General features: G+C 37.7%; 1 protein-coding gene across 1 annotated transcript; it reads right to left on the reverse strand.

Moving 5' to 3' along the window:
• Positions 1 to 5,427: 5,427 nt before the first annotated feature.
• LOC148427276 (galactose-specific lectin nattectin-like) lies at positions 5,428 to 8,409 on the reverse strand. The gene is made up of 7 exons (XM_088404521.1): positions 8,175 to 8,409; positions 8,014 to 8,076; positions 7,885 to 7,912; positions 7,689 to 7,774; positions 7,445 to 7,579; positions 6,171 to 6,267; positions 5,428 to 5,717 (listed from the first exon to the last, which is right to left on the reverse strand). The coding sequence occupies exons 2-7, from the start codon at positions 8,074 to 8,076 to the stop codon at positions 5,638 to 5,640; spliced, it is 489 nt and encodes a 162-aa protein (XP_088260647.1). The 5' UTR covers positions 8,175 to 8,409; the 3' UTR covers positions 5,428 to 5,637.
• Between the last annotated feature and the right edge of the window lie 6,227 nt (positions 8,410 to 14,636).

A 14,636-nucleotide genomic window follows, 5' to 3' on the forward strand; every position in this document is an offset into this window, starting at 1 on the left:
TGGCGGGTGTGATAATATGTTATCCTCAGTTAAAGCTGCTGCAAGTGCTCTTTTGTTTTGTTTTTTGTTTGTTTTTTTTTTTTGTTTTTTTTTTTTAATCATAGAAGTCTTTGTATTTTGACCGCAACCGCTGAAATAGAGGGTTGGGTCATCACTTTAATGATGATTGAAACAATGCAAAGACTAAAGATCAAAATATGCTAACATGGTTTCTTGATTTGAATATAATCGAAGCTGCAAAAGTGTCACTTTACAACAATATATATTGAAACATTTACTTTTAATTAGAGAACCAAGTGCTTGATTTGTTCGTGCATAGCTATCTTGTATAACAATCATTCAAACATACTGTTATTACAGTAACAGGAAATAAATGTAATGTTTTGGACGGACGCCAACATGTAGGTGATAAAAGCAATGATCTGATACTTGATCTATCAGCCCCACAGCCATACAGTCAGTCGATTTTTCATATTGGTGACATCTGAAGAACCGAATACCTGTGTTGATTGGCCAGTGAGAGTCTTTCTCATATCTTGTCGTATCAGATGTTGTACAGAAGCCGCCAAAATGGATCTCCTTCCATGGAGTATTGGTTTCATGCTAAACCTTTGCAAAAGGTATGTGCCACTGATCGTGTGAAGGTGAGCAGGTCAGTGGGCATTGGATGAGGATGGCTTTGACTGACCCATTCAGCAAAATTTAGGTGCATCAAGCTATATATTCAGGAATGCTAACAGCCGATCGGCCTCTTTGACCGTTTGAACGCTGTCAATACTTGTTAACACTTCCAGTTGTGCACCATGGCTAGTAGATCTTGAAGTTTTCTCAGACTGAGCCTTTTTGTAGCTAGATGACCTTTGAGTTTCTTTAGCCTTGTCTCTCTGGCAACTAGAGGTCCAGGGAGGTTCCTCAGACCGGACCCTGTGGAGGCCAGCGGGCCTCAGAGGTTCCTTAGAACTATTCCTCTGTTGGCTGGAGGACTTTGGCTTGTCACCAGTTGAAAGTGGTGAAGAAAGAGTGTTGGGGAGGGTTAGGCCAAGATCACAGATAATGTTTCTGTCTTGATCTTTGTGTCCCTTGCAGCTTTGCTCTTGTGGCTGCCTGGTATGGCCGATTGGGGTCCTGTATTCTGTCAGGTGGTGTGAGAGGGCTAGTGAAGTGGTGGAGGGAAAGGTCATGTTCAGCATATGTATTTATTGTCATTGTTGGTAAATGGCCTATCTCTAGAAATTTAAGTGCATATTATCTCATATTAAAAAGAATACATTGGATGAAAATAGTAGTAATGTATTCCCCGGCTAAAATATAAATTCACCTTTTGTAGCCACGCTGTTTTGTGATTGTTTTTGTTCCATCAAGGTTTGAATTTTAAGAGATTATCTCATGTAGAGGCTGCGCTGGAAGCCATAGGTTATAACATCAGACATTTGCGCAGAAAGATGGCACATGGACATTTTTTGTTCACGTGTCATTCAAAACCTTTTTTTCAACCTCCCTCGTTGCATCAACATGATGCTTTCGATGCAGACATATTAGGAATAAAGGGGACTGCAAACATACTTTTAACATAACACCGACACACTCGGATTGTTAGAATGATGCACCAGCACAGGAGTAACATGCCTAAAGCGTTTATTAACGGAGTCCCCTCTGGTGGCGAATAAAATGGTGGTTCAAACTCGAAATACTTCGATAGTATCTCTGTCAACCTCCACCTTGCAGATACAACATTTTTGTTTGTAACCCCTGCGATGAATGAGGGAACAGTGTACATTGAAAAGACATTCAAAAAATATCGAAATTTGATAGGAAAGCAAAAGAGAGACAAAATTTGGACCATATCGAACAGACTCAATTGCTCATCAATGAACGACTATATTTGGACTAAACTTAGAACACAATGGACAAGCTGAAACACAACCACATTTTCATTGACTATTTGTGGACTAAAGCTTGTCTTGAATGGACAGACCAGATTTAGCCCAAACCTCAACATCCAGAGGACGTCTTGGTGGGTGGGATGCGCCGTTCGTGGGTCCGACAATAATGTGAAAAGAAGCTTCCATGGAGTACCTCATGTTAGACACTGTAAATGTGACCGAACAAAGGAACTAAATGACCAGTTGCCACATTTTCTTCCTGAAACCCCCTTGAAGGGATCTGCGTCCTCCTTGTTTTGTGGCTTAAAGCTATCCAAATCCTACAGAAATGCTTTGAAGCCACACAAACGAAAGCTTCGTTCTAAATAAAAACTACATCAAATGTGAGAACAAAACCCAAGTGCTAGGGTGTGTGTTATCAGTTGTTATTCTTTGCTAATCTATCTTTTGTTTGTTGTTGTTTATCAGTTCACAAGGTTACGAATCGCAGTCATTAAATATATGAAACAAAAAGACAAAAGCACTACCTATCCGGTGATGACACGGTTTGGATGGCATGCTACCATTCCAGTCGTCTGAGGCGCTTTCAGATTATTATTATCGTCATGTCACCCTTTGAAAATGGAACAATACCTTCAGGGTGAAATACGATGAAGTTTGAGCCAGAAAGTAAAAGAGGAAGATTTTAAAAGACCCCTTTCCCAAAATAATCTAAAAGACTCATTTTAAAAAGCCACCGCTGCCTATATCCCTAATTTGGTCTTGTCCCACTCGCCGTTCCACTGAAAATTTCTGGCTATGTCCCTTTTGGCAGCCCATCTAGTACCCATCAGCACCAGTTCGCTGAAAGTAAAATTCAAACAACTTGGAATGATGTCCCATTACAATTTTTGGGCAACCGAGTCATAGACCCTGGTTTTAAGGATCAGCCGATACCGAGTGCCAATCTGATACGTCAAAAATAGATTTACATTGTTCAAAAACAAAATAAAAAACTTCCAAATAACTTCTCAAATTCATGTACATAACGCTATGCTATTATACACAGTACATTTAGATTCATATGAACCAAGCCACCAAAACAATCTAACAATGCTAAATCTTCATGGCTTTTTAACACCAAATTATACTAAGTGAATGCTAACGTTGAGCACAGTACGTATCAAAGGCTTTATTTGCATGCAGTCAATAGCAGCGTTGGGTAATGTCAAAATCCAGGTTTTGTGAAACATTCAGGGCCCTATTTTCGTGCTCAGGCGCCGTGTATGATTATCAACGCGGCACAGACGTGCTCGGGCTTGGGTTAGACCTGTGCTTCTCGATTATATTTTGCCAAGCCCCCCTAGGAAAGAGAAAACTTTTCGCGCCCTCCCTCCCTTACCCACTCGACGCGCTCGACGACTAGAAATAAGATTATTAGCTATATACATTGTAGAAGTATACCTAAACCTGTATCTTTATTATTAACAAAAGAGAAAAACAGTTGAAATCAACTTTCAACACCTGATAATTATTTTTTACAGCATTTATACGGGTTACAGCCAAGTGCATCAAAGTGCCTGGAAAAAAAAAAAAAAAAAAAGACAATAACACTTCACATGACAAAAACAAAGCCTTTTCCTTGTGGTCACCCGCAACCCCTCCATGCAATTTGGTGGTCAGGTACAGCTCCATGCAGGTAGACTGACATATCCAAACCCACATAACTCTCCCCTCTTCTTGTGAAAAAAAAAAAAAAATGGGGTCCGTTTGCGTGGGGAAGGTGTCTTCAAAAGTCTTTGTTCTGCCAGCCATTCTTAAACCCTGACTGATATCTTTTCTTGAAGGCCACACCTAGCCTTTTGCTCCTGGTGGAATGTTGTGTCGGGGGATGCCATCTGTTCCTTTTGGAGGTGCCGACTTGTCTTTCTCCTGGGCCAAGACCATATCTGCTTTGGACTGACATTACGTCGTCTCAATCTTTGTTAGAATAACACAGTTCCATGTACACACTATTTTATTGATATATTGAATTTGAAAAATATTTCCTTCAGTAGATAATAGAATCAGCAGCACGTTTTATGCTTCCCTCCTACAAACATCTTGTCCAAAGTGGAGCTGTGTGATTTTGCGTCAGACGCGGAGCAGGTGATCATTACACCTGCAGATTAAAGGCAAGAGCGGCTTGCTTGAGGTATGTGCGTGAGTGAACTCTGTTTATGACTGCTACTGAATATGCAAATGAGAAACCGGACAATTTGGCAAATCTCCAATTTGTTTTCGACACCTATTTTTAATGAAAAAAAAAAAAAACGGGCATAAGTAAGACAGAGCAGATGTTTATCTCCTCTTTGCAAAAAAATGGGTTAAGCATAGACTAGGACTGAGGCGGTCTGAGCCATCCGGGTGTCAACACAGCCAGCACTCTGATACTGTAGCTTTTTAGTATCGCGAGTCCCGGGGACCTAACAGTTTCCTGAGATAAAATGAGCACTGAATGAACATTGCCATATGTCATGCAATTTTTCGGCAGGTCAGCCAGAAATAAAACAATTGACGTTACGTCACGTCAAGCTATAACCCTACAAATGTTGCTCTAAAGTTAAATGAGTCAGATACAGCACAACACTCTGTTGAAACGTTTTTGTTTTTTTTAATCCAAAAATCCTTTGCGCATTTTAGGATTTTCTTGGCTGAAAAAATATTTCCCAGGGAATATATCAATGAAAAGGTTGAGAAAAAGAAGGTTGAGAACCACTGCTGCTACAAAGATGACTTCAGGCATGTAGAACGTCACCTCACTGGTAGGGAAGGAGCCCGAGCCGGTCTGCGAGGTTGGCAAGTTCAAACTAGAAATCCTCAGGGACTCAACCTATTCATTTAGTGTCCCATTTGTGTCAGCAAGACGAGAAAGTTAAGACATCATTGGAAATGCCATATAATCAAGCCCACCTGAACACACGGCTTAGGTTGGTTCTTCTACCTGGAGGACAGGGGTTGGACTCGCAACAACTCAGCATTCTCTGCTAGTATAAAAAGTACAATGGGAATCTACGGGCAAACAATGAATAACCTTAATCTAACCCCAACCCAGTGTTTCTCAACTATATTTTGCCAGCCCCCCCCCCCCCCCACCCCCCACCCCCCGTCGATGCACTGACTATAAATGAGGTTATTATTGAAAATTGTTTAACTATACCTACACGTGTATCCTTTAACATTAACAACGGAAAAACGCAATATAAATCAACTTTCAACAACTGTTAATTATTTGTATCGTGTTTATACGGGTTACAGCTTAGTCTAAAACGGAAAAAAAAAGAAGCAAGTGCACCAAAGTGTCTGAAACTAAAAGTAAATGATGAAAATTATTACTTTATTGCTATTACATTCTGAATGACAAAAACAAAGCCTTTTTCCTTGATCATCCACACCCCCCCCCCCCGGCATCACCTCGCGCCCCCCATGGGGGGCCCGCCCACTATTTGAGAAGCACTGCCCTAACCCAATGTTGATTAAAAAAAAAAGGCTACTCCCTGAGTCTGGGAATGAATTGACTACAACAATAATGCTATTATGTTTTATTGCATGATTGGTTTGTTTGTTTTGCTTTGTTTTAAGGAATCAATAAATGAGAATCAACTCATGTGTTGTAAATAATTGGAGAGTTTGTAATAAACCAAAGAATACAGACAACTGAAAACTGATTTTAGATGATATATCACAATAGTCGAGAAGGTATTGTAGTGGATTGTGTGAGGAGTTGGAGGGCTGCTCAGTGTTCGCATTGGTCAGCTTCACGGGCGCACACAAATCTGTTTTCATCTGTGCAGCTGTCATTGTCCCAGAGAAGATCTAGAAGGAAACGCAAAACAATGAAAATCTTCTACATTACTAATCAATATGCATCATTTCCCTAATGCAACCAGCCGAACTAAATTTGCAAGTCGCTAATTTTTTTTCATCTTAAAAGGGGAAGTCAACCCCAGATTGTTCTTAATAATAATAATAATAATAATAATAATATTATAATGAAAAAGAAGAGGAATGTTCTGTGCCCCTACTAGTTAAAGCAAAGCATTTTTTTTCATCTCGAGGAACGGCCATTTTGTTATTGCGATTGTCTGAATTAGCATAATTAGTTGCCATGATTGGGTGTTACTTTAACCCTGAGCAAATCTGATTAATTCCACAAACATAATAATAATCACATTGCCATGTTCACACTATTGGTGGAGCATAGAACATACTATTGTGAAGATTTTTTTTTCGGTTGATTTCGTTTTTAACGTTCTTTTGTATATTTACCGTCAAATTCAATCTCAATGCAGTCTCCAACATCGTTGTCATTATTGAAGGCAGTGAAATCAACGTCTGAGCCATCGGTCCAGAAGTAGGCGTCAGCCTGGAAGTCGAAACAATAAGTTAGAAGGGATATACGTTATTGTAGTATGTTCTACTGTCATGCGCATCATGAATAGGACCCGAAATCCAGCCAATGCTGAAGAAAATGAGTAGAAATGCTCGTGACATCTGAGTAGGATGAATGTGGCGCACAAGTCAACGCGTATTGTTTAAAACCGTTTTATTTAAAGGTTTGATGAATTCACCATACTACCTTTAGCTCCCCATACCCTCTTGGTCTCAATTGGCGCCTGGGCCTTTTCTGTCATTGTTTCTGTAATTGGCGTTGCTTTTATATGACATTGATATCGTACTATGTTTCATATTTTCTTATGGTGTTCTACTTGGTCCGGTTGGCAAAAACTTGTTGAAGTGCTATATCTTCCTGAGAGCTGGCCTATTTAATTCTGTCCACTGTTGCATTCATTTTGTCTCAGCAAGACGCCTGTAAATTGCATTCCCACCCAAAGAGATGAGGCATCATTGGAAAGGCAAGGATGTCCTCTACCAAGCACACTAGGACTTAGTAGAGGAGCTCCACAGTCAAAAGATATTCTGTCGAGTAGACCAAAAACACAGCGGACAAAAATGAGTTTGAATTTATGAATTGCTGTCAACAACTATCATAATGATTCATAGCATTCTATAAAATAATCACAGCGTTTTATACCTTTTTCTTCGAGTTAAAATATATCAGAAATTGGTGAGATTGTCGTAATGTTCCAGATCAATTTGCGTTATTTTTGTTTTACTATATTTTTTTAGCATCAAATGGATCAGCTGGTCAAAGAGTTTGTAGGTTAAATAAGGATTGATTGTTTTGTTTTGGGCACTTTGATGCACCTGAAATTGTTTCTCAGTTTCAGACCAACCTTTTAACCAGCATCCACCCTGTAAAAAGTAAAGGTATCATTTGTTGATCATTTATATTGCTTTTTTGTTTGTCGGTGTTAAAAAGGATACAATTTTCAGAGATAATGATTTTTAGATCTCTAGAATGGGAGCTGGTCGCGAAATGCTTTCTCTTTCCTTGCGGGGCTTTGCAAAAAAGAATTGAGAAGTACTGAAATGAAGGCAGGTAAAAAAGCTGATGTGATTTTTGGTATCATTACTCATCCGTCCATCACTCCGGTTAATCCACTGATTACAGTCGTTTCAAGAAAGTTGACGACTTTCACCTCAATTGCCTCGTGTAGTCCAAGCCAAACATCATCAGTTGAGTCGGAGGCCGCTTGAATCAATTCAAGAACTACGGCATATTCTAGAGCACTGTGGACGGACGCCAAATTCCCATCAAGAATGTTGCAGATACTCTGGAAGAAGAAACAACAACAATACATTTTATTGGAATCCATCTGTGACATTTCGGCAATCGACAGTAAAAAAATCAAATGTAGCTCCTGCGCGAAATGTTTGTCATACCTCTGCATCTGCAAACTGCCTTCTACTATCTTGGTAAATGAAACAGCGACAATCCAACTGAGTCCAACCTTTCGGGCAACAATTTTCTGCAACACAATTGTGATTTTCAGACGAAAATGACGATTAACCCTGGAATTAAATGTAGGCGAAAGCAAGAAATGCTTTTTCTTTTACGGATTAAGAAACAGCTGTTCACCTTTCTCGTGTTTGGTAGGTTTCGACCACTGCGAGAATCCAAAACATGTTTAAGTCCGATGCAAGCACAATTAGGGACAGCAATAAATCAAACATGCGCTTCTTGAAATAATTGAAGATTTTGACTTACAACTCCGGTCAACAGTCCACTGATCCCGCAAAGGAGGAACAACGAGCGAAGAGCAAATGCCATCTATGTAATGCCAATATATATATTTGTCAGTCCAAGAACCCCTCAAAATGGCCGAGGTGAGTTAAACAAAGCAGGATATCACTAGTGAGCAATATTACCTCTACAGTGGTGAGGCGTCACGCCGAGAGTGCGGTTTAAGAAGTGAACAGCAATCCATTTATAATAACTTGTGTCAACTCTGGAATGTAGACTGCAGTAATCATGCAATCAAACTAATTAAAAAAAAACAATAGCCTAGAATGAAGATGAACCATTTTTCTCTAAGGGTGGTGTCACAAGGAAATGTTCTCTTGCTCTCATAATTATAGATTTAAGTTCTATACAGTCAAAGCATTGTTTTAACAACAATATCGCAAATGGATCGACCATATGATCATACTTGGTAGAGGCCTGTGTTTCATTGTTGAAAAACTCATCATGATCGTCATTGGTCGGTTGTTTGGTGAGCTAATGGAAATGACAGGCCATAGCGTGCGCGAGCGCGACAACAGAGCGACAACACAAGGCAGTTATATAAAGTGGCCCTGAGACTAGGGTGTAACCTTATCATTGACGTTCATAGCATAAAAGAGGTGCCAAGATGACTATGGCGATAAAAGGAAATAAAATAAAATGCAAAGCATTTATTCAGCAGTATAACCTTGTTTGAATCATGAAAGTAAAAGTTGTCTTTGAAAGAAGCAAAGCGTGAAGTGGTAATGGACCACGGGACGGAACGGTCGAGGGATGGTCATTATGTTCTTGAAAAAGAATCAAGCAACAATTGTATGAACTGAAAACCGATTGCGCACACACACACAGCATAACTCTCGGTTGATAAGCACCAGGCTTACATACGTACAGTGATATTGAAACCTAACCTTAGTTTCAAACCCTACTTTAACACCATTACCCTAGTGTAAAGCCTTACTATTACTTTGTCACCGTAAGAGGGTATCAAATTACGGTTAAGATTTCAAACTAGGGTTGGGGTTTCAAAGTCATGTTTCAATCTGGAGTTACGGTTTTCTCTTACGGTGACAAAGTAATAGTAGGGCCTAGATGTATATCATAATATTACTTTGAAATTGTACTTTGAAGCCCTGACTGTAGATTGTAATTCCTAAACCTTTCTATAAAATCTGACTTTGAAACCTAAACCTATTTGAACCTCTAAACTATATTTTGAAAGCCCACCATGCTTTAAACTCTACTTTGAAACCTCAACTCCTTTTTTTAAAACTCTACTTTTACACCATGATTTAAACTCTACTTTGAAACCTCAACTCATTTTTTAAAAACGCTACTTTGAAACCTACGTTTGAAACTGAATCTAGTTTACAAACTCATCTTGGAAAACCTATCCATTGATGTAGCGTGAAAGTCATTTTGATTACCGTTAAATGTAAGAATCAAGTGTTATTTGCAATACTTTGAGAGTTGGCATTCAGTTTAGTTCATTTTCTCCTTTACTATGCAGGTAATACAAATGCATTGTATCAGTGTGTTAAGTAGCGACTGGTGCCAAATGAAACTTTTGAGAGGCGCACACAGTCACTTGTTCCAGTTGCGTCAACGACTGAACGTCATTTCATTATTAATTTAAACAAATGGGCATATAATGGAATAAAGCACACACAGGTATTAGAAATAAATTTGATTTGATAGATATTTACGCAATTAGCTGTGTGACTACAAATGTGATGTTTTATGTGATGTTATCTATTGATTTATGTTTACATGTGAAGCCCTTCAAAAGTCTGTGGTGATTAAGGGCTATAAATAACTTTGACTTGGATTGACATGAACATAATAGGGCGGAACACGCTCACAGTCTATGGATGAAGAATCTTCACCTATAATTAAAATTATTTAAATGCTTAAGATAAATCGAGAACACCGGGTGGGGGGAGTGAATTTAACACTCTCGGCAAGCGCTGTATTTCTTTGCTGTTAGCAAAGATTTTTGCATCCGCAAAACGCGCTGCTCGTCTTGTATTTTCTTAGCTGGTAAAATACACATTTTGCAACGTTTCTCACAGTGCTTTTTTGCCGCTTGGAATTGCAGCATAAAGTTAAATTGACGGCATTGTATGCTTTGTAGTTTGTTATTTTTAAATGTAAGTTTAGAGCCTCGCATTGGTAAAAACAGATAACGCTGTAACGACGTCGTCTCTGATTAGCTCAGCCAAGCTGTTGATTCATAAAACAAAATACAATGTTTTGCCGCGAAAAATAATGTGAAAATCATGTTAGTAATATTATATTCTTTTTACGTTTATTCATTAAGATTGAACCATGTAATCAAACGACACGATATCGTATTTCACTCTGTCCCAAACCCATTCTGGAAGTGCAATTAAATGCTCTTCCACTAGATGGCAGAAGAATCATAACGACAAAATTCTGGATATGTCAATGGCATGCGGATTAAGAGTCTATTTGTGAGTAAATGTGATGCGGTTCACGCTCATTACTAAAAGATCGTTTTACGTTGGTCGTCTACTGTAAGGATTTTACTTTGCCGCGAGAATACGAAAATAAAAGAAATATGGATTGGCAAAAAAATATATACAAATTTAAATACAGTAAAACCATAGTCTCTGTGTTTTAGAAGGAAATGTATGTCTTTCCCACACCAAAACGCTTTATTCAACGCTTTATTTAACGCTTTTTACGTTTATTCATTAAGATTGAACCATGTAATCAAACGACACGATATCGTATTTCACTCTGTCCCAAACCCATTCTGGAAGTGCAATTAAATGCTCTTCCACTAGATGGCAAAAGATACATAACGACAAAATTCTGGATATGTCAATGGCATGCGGATTAAGAGTCTATTTGTGAGTAAATGTGATGCGGTTCACGCTCATTACTAAAAGATCGTTTTACGTTGGTCGTCTACTGTAAGGATTTTACTTTGCCGCGAGAATACGAAAATAAAAGAAATATGGATTGGCAAAAAAATATATACAAATTTAAATACAGTAAAACCATAGTCTCTGTGTTTTAGAAGGAAATGTATGTCTTTCCCACACCAAAACGCTTTATTCAACGCTTTATTTAACGCTTTTTACGTTTATTCATTAAGATTGAACCATGTAATCAAACGACACGATATAGTATTTTACTCTGTCCCAAACCCATTCTGGAAGTGCAATTAAATGCTCTTCCACTAGATGGCAGAAGAATCATAACGACAAAATTCTGGATATGTCAATGGCATGCGGATTAAGAGTCTATTTGTGAGTAAATGTGATGCGGTTCACGCTCATTAATAAAAGATCGTTTTACGTTGGTCGTCTACTGTAAGGATTTTACTTTGCCGCGAGAATACGAAAATAAAAGAAATATGGATTGGCAAAAAAATATATACAAATTTAAATACAGTAAAACCATAGTCTCTGTGTTTTAGAAGGAAATGTATGTCTTTCCCACACCAAAACGCTTTATTCAACGCTTTATTTAACGCTTTTTACGTTTATTCATTAAGATTGAACCATGTAATCAAACGACACGATATCGTATTTCACTCTGTCCCAAACCCATTCTGGAAGTGCAATTAAATGCTCTTCCACTAGATGGCAAAAGATACATAACGACAAAATTCTGGATATGTCAATGGCATGCGGATTAAGAGTCTATTTGTGAGTAAATGTGATGCGGTTCACGCTCATTACTAAAAGATCGTTTTACGTTGGTCGTCTACTGTAAGGATTTTACTTTGCCGCGAGAATACGAAAATAAAAGAAATATGGATTGGCAAAAAAATATATACAAATTTAAATACAGTAAAACCATAGTCTCTGTGTTTTAGAAGGAAATGTATGTCTTTCCCACACCAAAACGCTTTATTCAACGCTTTATTTAACGCTTTTTACGTTTATTCATTAAGATTGAACCATGTAATCAAACGACACGATATAGTATTTTACTCTGTCCCAAACCCATTCTGGAAGTGCAATTAAATGCTCTTCCACTAGATGGCAGAAGAATCATAACGACAAAATTCTGGATATGTCAATGGCATGCGGATTAAGAGTCTATTTGTGAGTAAATGTGATGCGGTTCACGCTCATTACTAAAAGATCGTTTTACGTTGGTCGTCTACTGTAAGGATTTTACTTTGCCGCGAGAATACGAAAATAAAAGAAATATGGATTGGCAAAAAAATATATACAAATTTAAATACAGTAAAACCATAGTCTCTGTGTTTTAGAAGGAAATGTATGTCTTTCCCACACCAAAACGCTTTATTCAACGCTTTATTTAACGCTTTTTACGTTTATTCATTAAGATTGAACCATGTAATCAAACGACACGATATCGTATTTCACTCTGTCCCAAACCCATTCTGGAAGTGCAATTAAATGCTCTTCCACTAGATGGCAAAAGATACATAACGACAAAATTCTGGATATGTCAATGGCATGCGGATTAAGAGTCTATTTGTGAGTAAATGTGATGCGGTTCACGCTCATTACTAAAAGATCGTTTTACGTTGGTCGTCTACTGTAAGGATTTTACTTTGCCGCGAGAATACGAAAATAAAAGAAATATGGATTGGCAAAAAAATATATACAAATTTAAATACAGTAAAACCATAGTCTCTGTGTTTTAGAAGGAAATGTATGTCTTTCCCACACCAAAACGCTTTATTCAACGCTTTATTTAACGCTTTTTACGTTTATTCATTAAGATTGAACCATGTAATCAAACGACACGATATAGTATTTTACTCTGTCCCAAACCCATTCTGGAAGTGCAATTAAATGCTCTTCCACTAGATGGCAGAAGAATCATAACGACAAAATTCTGGATATGTCAATGGCATGCGGATTAAGAGTCTATTTGTGAGTAAATGTGATGCGGTTCACGCTCATTAATAAAAGATCGTTTTACGTTGGTCGTCTACTGTAAGGATTTTACTTTGCCGCGAGAATACGAAAATAAAAGAAATATGGATTGGCAAAAAAATATATACAAATTTAAATACAGTAAAACCATAGTCTCTGTGTTTTAGAAGGAAATGTATGTCTTTCCCACACCAAAACGCTTTATTCAACGCTTTATTTAACGCTTTTTACGTTTATTCATTAAGATTGAACCATGTAATCAAACGACACGATATCGTATTTCACTCTGTCCCAAACCCATTCTGGAAGTGCAATTAAATGCTCTTCCACTAGATGGCAAAAGATACATAACGACAAAATTCTGGATATGTCAATGGCATGCGGATTAAGAGTCTATTTGTGAGTAAATGTGATGCGGTTCACGCTCATTACTAAAAGATCGTTTTACGTTGGTCGTCTACTGTAAGGATTTTACTTTGCCGCGAGAATACGAAAATAAAAGAAATATGGATTGGCAAAAAAATATATACAAATTTAAATACAGTAAAACCATAGTCTCTGTGTTTTAGAAGGAAATGTATGTCTTTCCCACACCAAAACGCTTTATTCAACGCTTTATTTAACGCTTTTTACGTTTATTCATTAAGATTGAACCATGTAATCAAACGACACGATATAGTATTTTACTCTGTCCCAAACCCATTCTGGAAGTGCAATTAAATGCTCTTCCACTAGATGGCAGAAGAATCATAACGACAAAATTCTGGATATGTCAATGGCATGCGGATTAAGAGTCTATTTGTGAGTAAATGTGATGCGGTTCACGCTCATTAATAAAAGATCGTTTTACGTTGGTCGTCTACTGTAAGGATTTTACTTTGCCGCGAGAATACGAAAATAAAAGAAATATGGATTGGCAAAAAAATATATACAAATTTAAATACAGTAAAACCATAGTCTCTGTGTTTTAGAAGGAAATGTATGTCTTTCCCACACCAAAACGCTTTATTCAACGCTTTATTTAACGCTTTTTACGTTTATTCATTAAGATTGAACCATGTAATCAAACGACACGATATCGTATTTCACTCTGTCCCAAACCCATTCTGGAAGTGCAATTAAATGCTCTTCCACTAGATGGCAAAAGATACATAACGACAAAATTCTGGATATGTCAATGGCATGCGGATTAAGAGTCTATTTGTGAGTAAATGTGATGCGGTTCACGCTCATTACTAAAAGATCGTTTTACGTTGGTCGTCTACTGTAAGGATTTTACTTTGCCGCGAGAATACGAAAATAAAAGAAATATGGATTGGCAAAAAAATATATACAAATTTAAATACAGTAAAACCATAGTCTCTGTGTTTTAGAAGGAAATGTATGTCTTTCCCACACCAAAACGCTTTATTCAACGCTTTATTTAACGCTTTTTACGTTTATTCATTAAGATTGAACCATGTAATCAAACGACACGATATAGTATTTTACTCTGTCCCAAACCCATTCTGGAAGTGCAATTAAATGCTCTTCCACTAGATGGCAGAAGAATCATAACGACAAAATTCTGGATATGTCAATGGCATGCGGATTAAGAGTCTATTTGTGAGTAAATGTGATGCGGTTCACGCTCATTAATAAAAGATCGTTTTACGTTTGTCGTCTGCTGTGAGGATTTTACTTTGCCGCGAGAATATGAAAATAAAAGAAATATGGATTTTG

This window comes from Hippichthys cyanospilos, chromosome 2 (assembly GCF_059441005.1).
Source record: "Hippichthys cyanospilos isolate Australia breed blue-spotted pipefish chromosome 2, RoL_Hcya_1.0, whole genome shotgun sequence".
Taxonomy (NCBI): Eukaryota; Metazoa; Chordata; class Actinopteri; order Syngnathiformes; family Syngnathidae; genus Hippichthys; species Hippichthys cyanospilos.

Bases quoted from the DNA above. Each gene is read 5' to 3' on its own strand.
- LOC148427276 (XM_088404521.1), bottom strand. From the start codon at position 8,076: ATGGCATTTGCTCTTCGCTCGTTGTTCCTCCTTTGCGGGATCAGTGGA. The intron at 7,775-7,884 runs GTGAACAGCTGT...ATTGTGTTGCAG, and splicing joins ACCTACCAAACACGAGAAAG to AAAATTGTTGCCCGAAAGGT. The intron at 6,268-7,444 runs GTGAAAGTCGTC...TTCGACTTCCAG, and splicing joins GACTACACGAGGCAATTGAG to GCTGACGCCTACTTCTGGAC.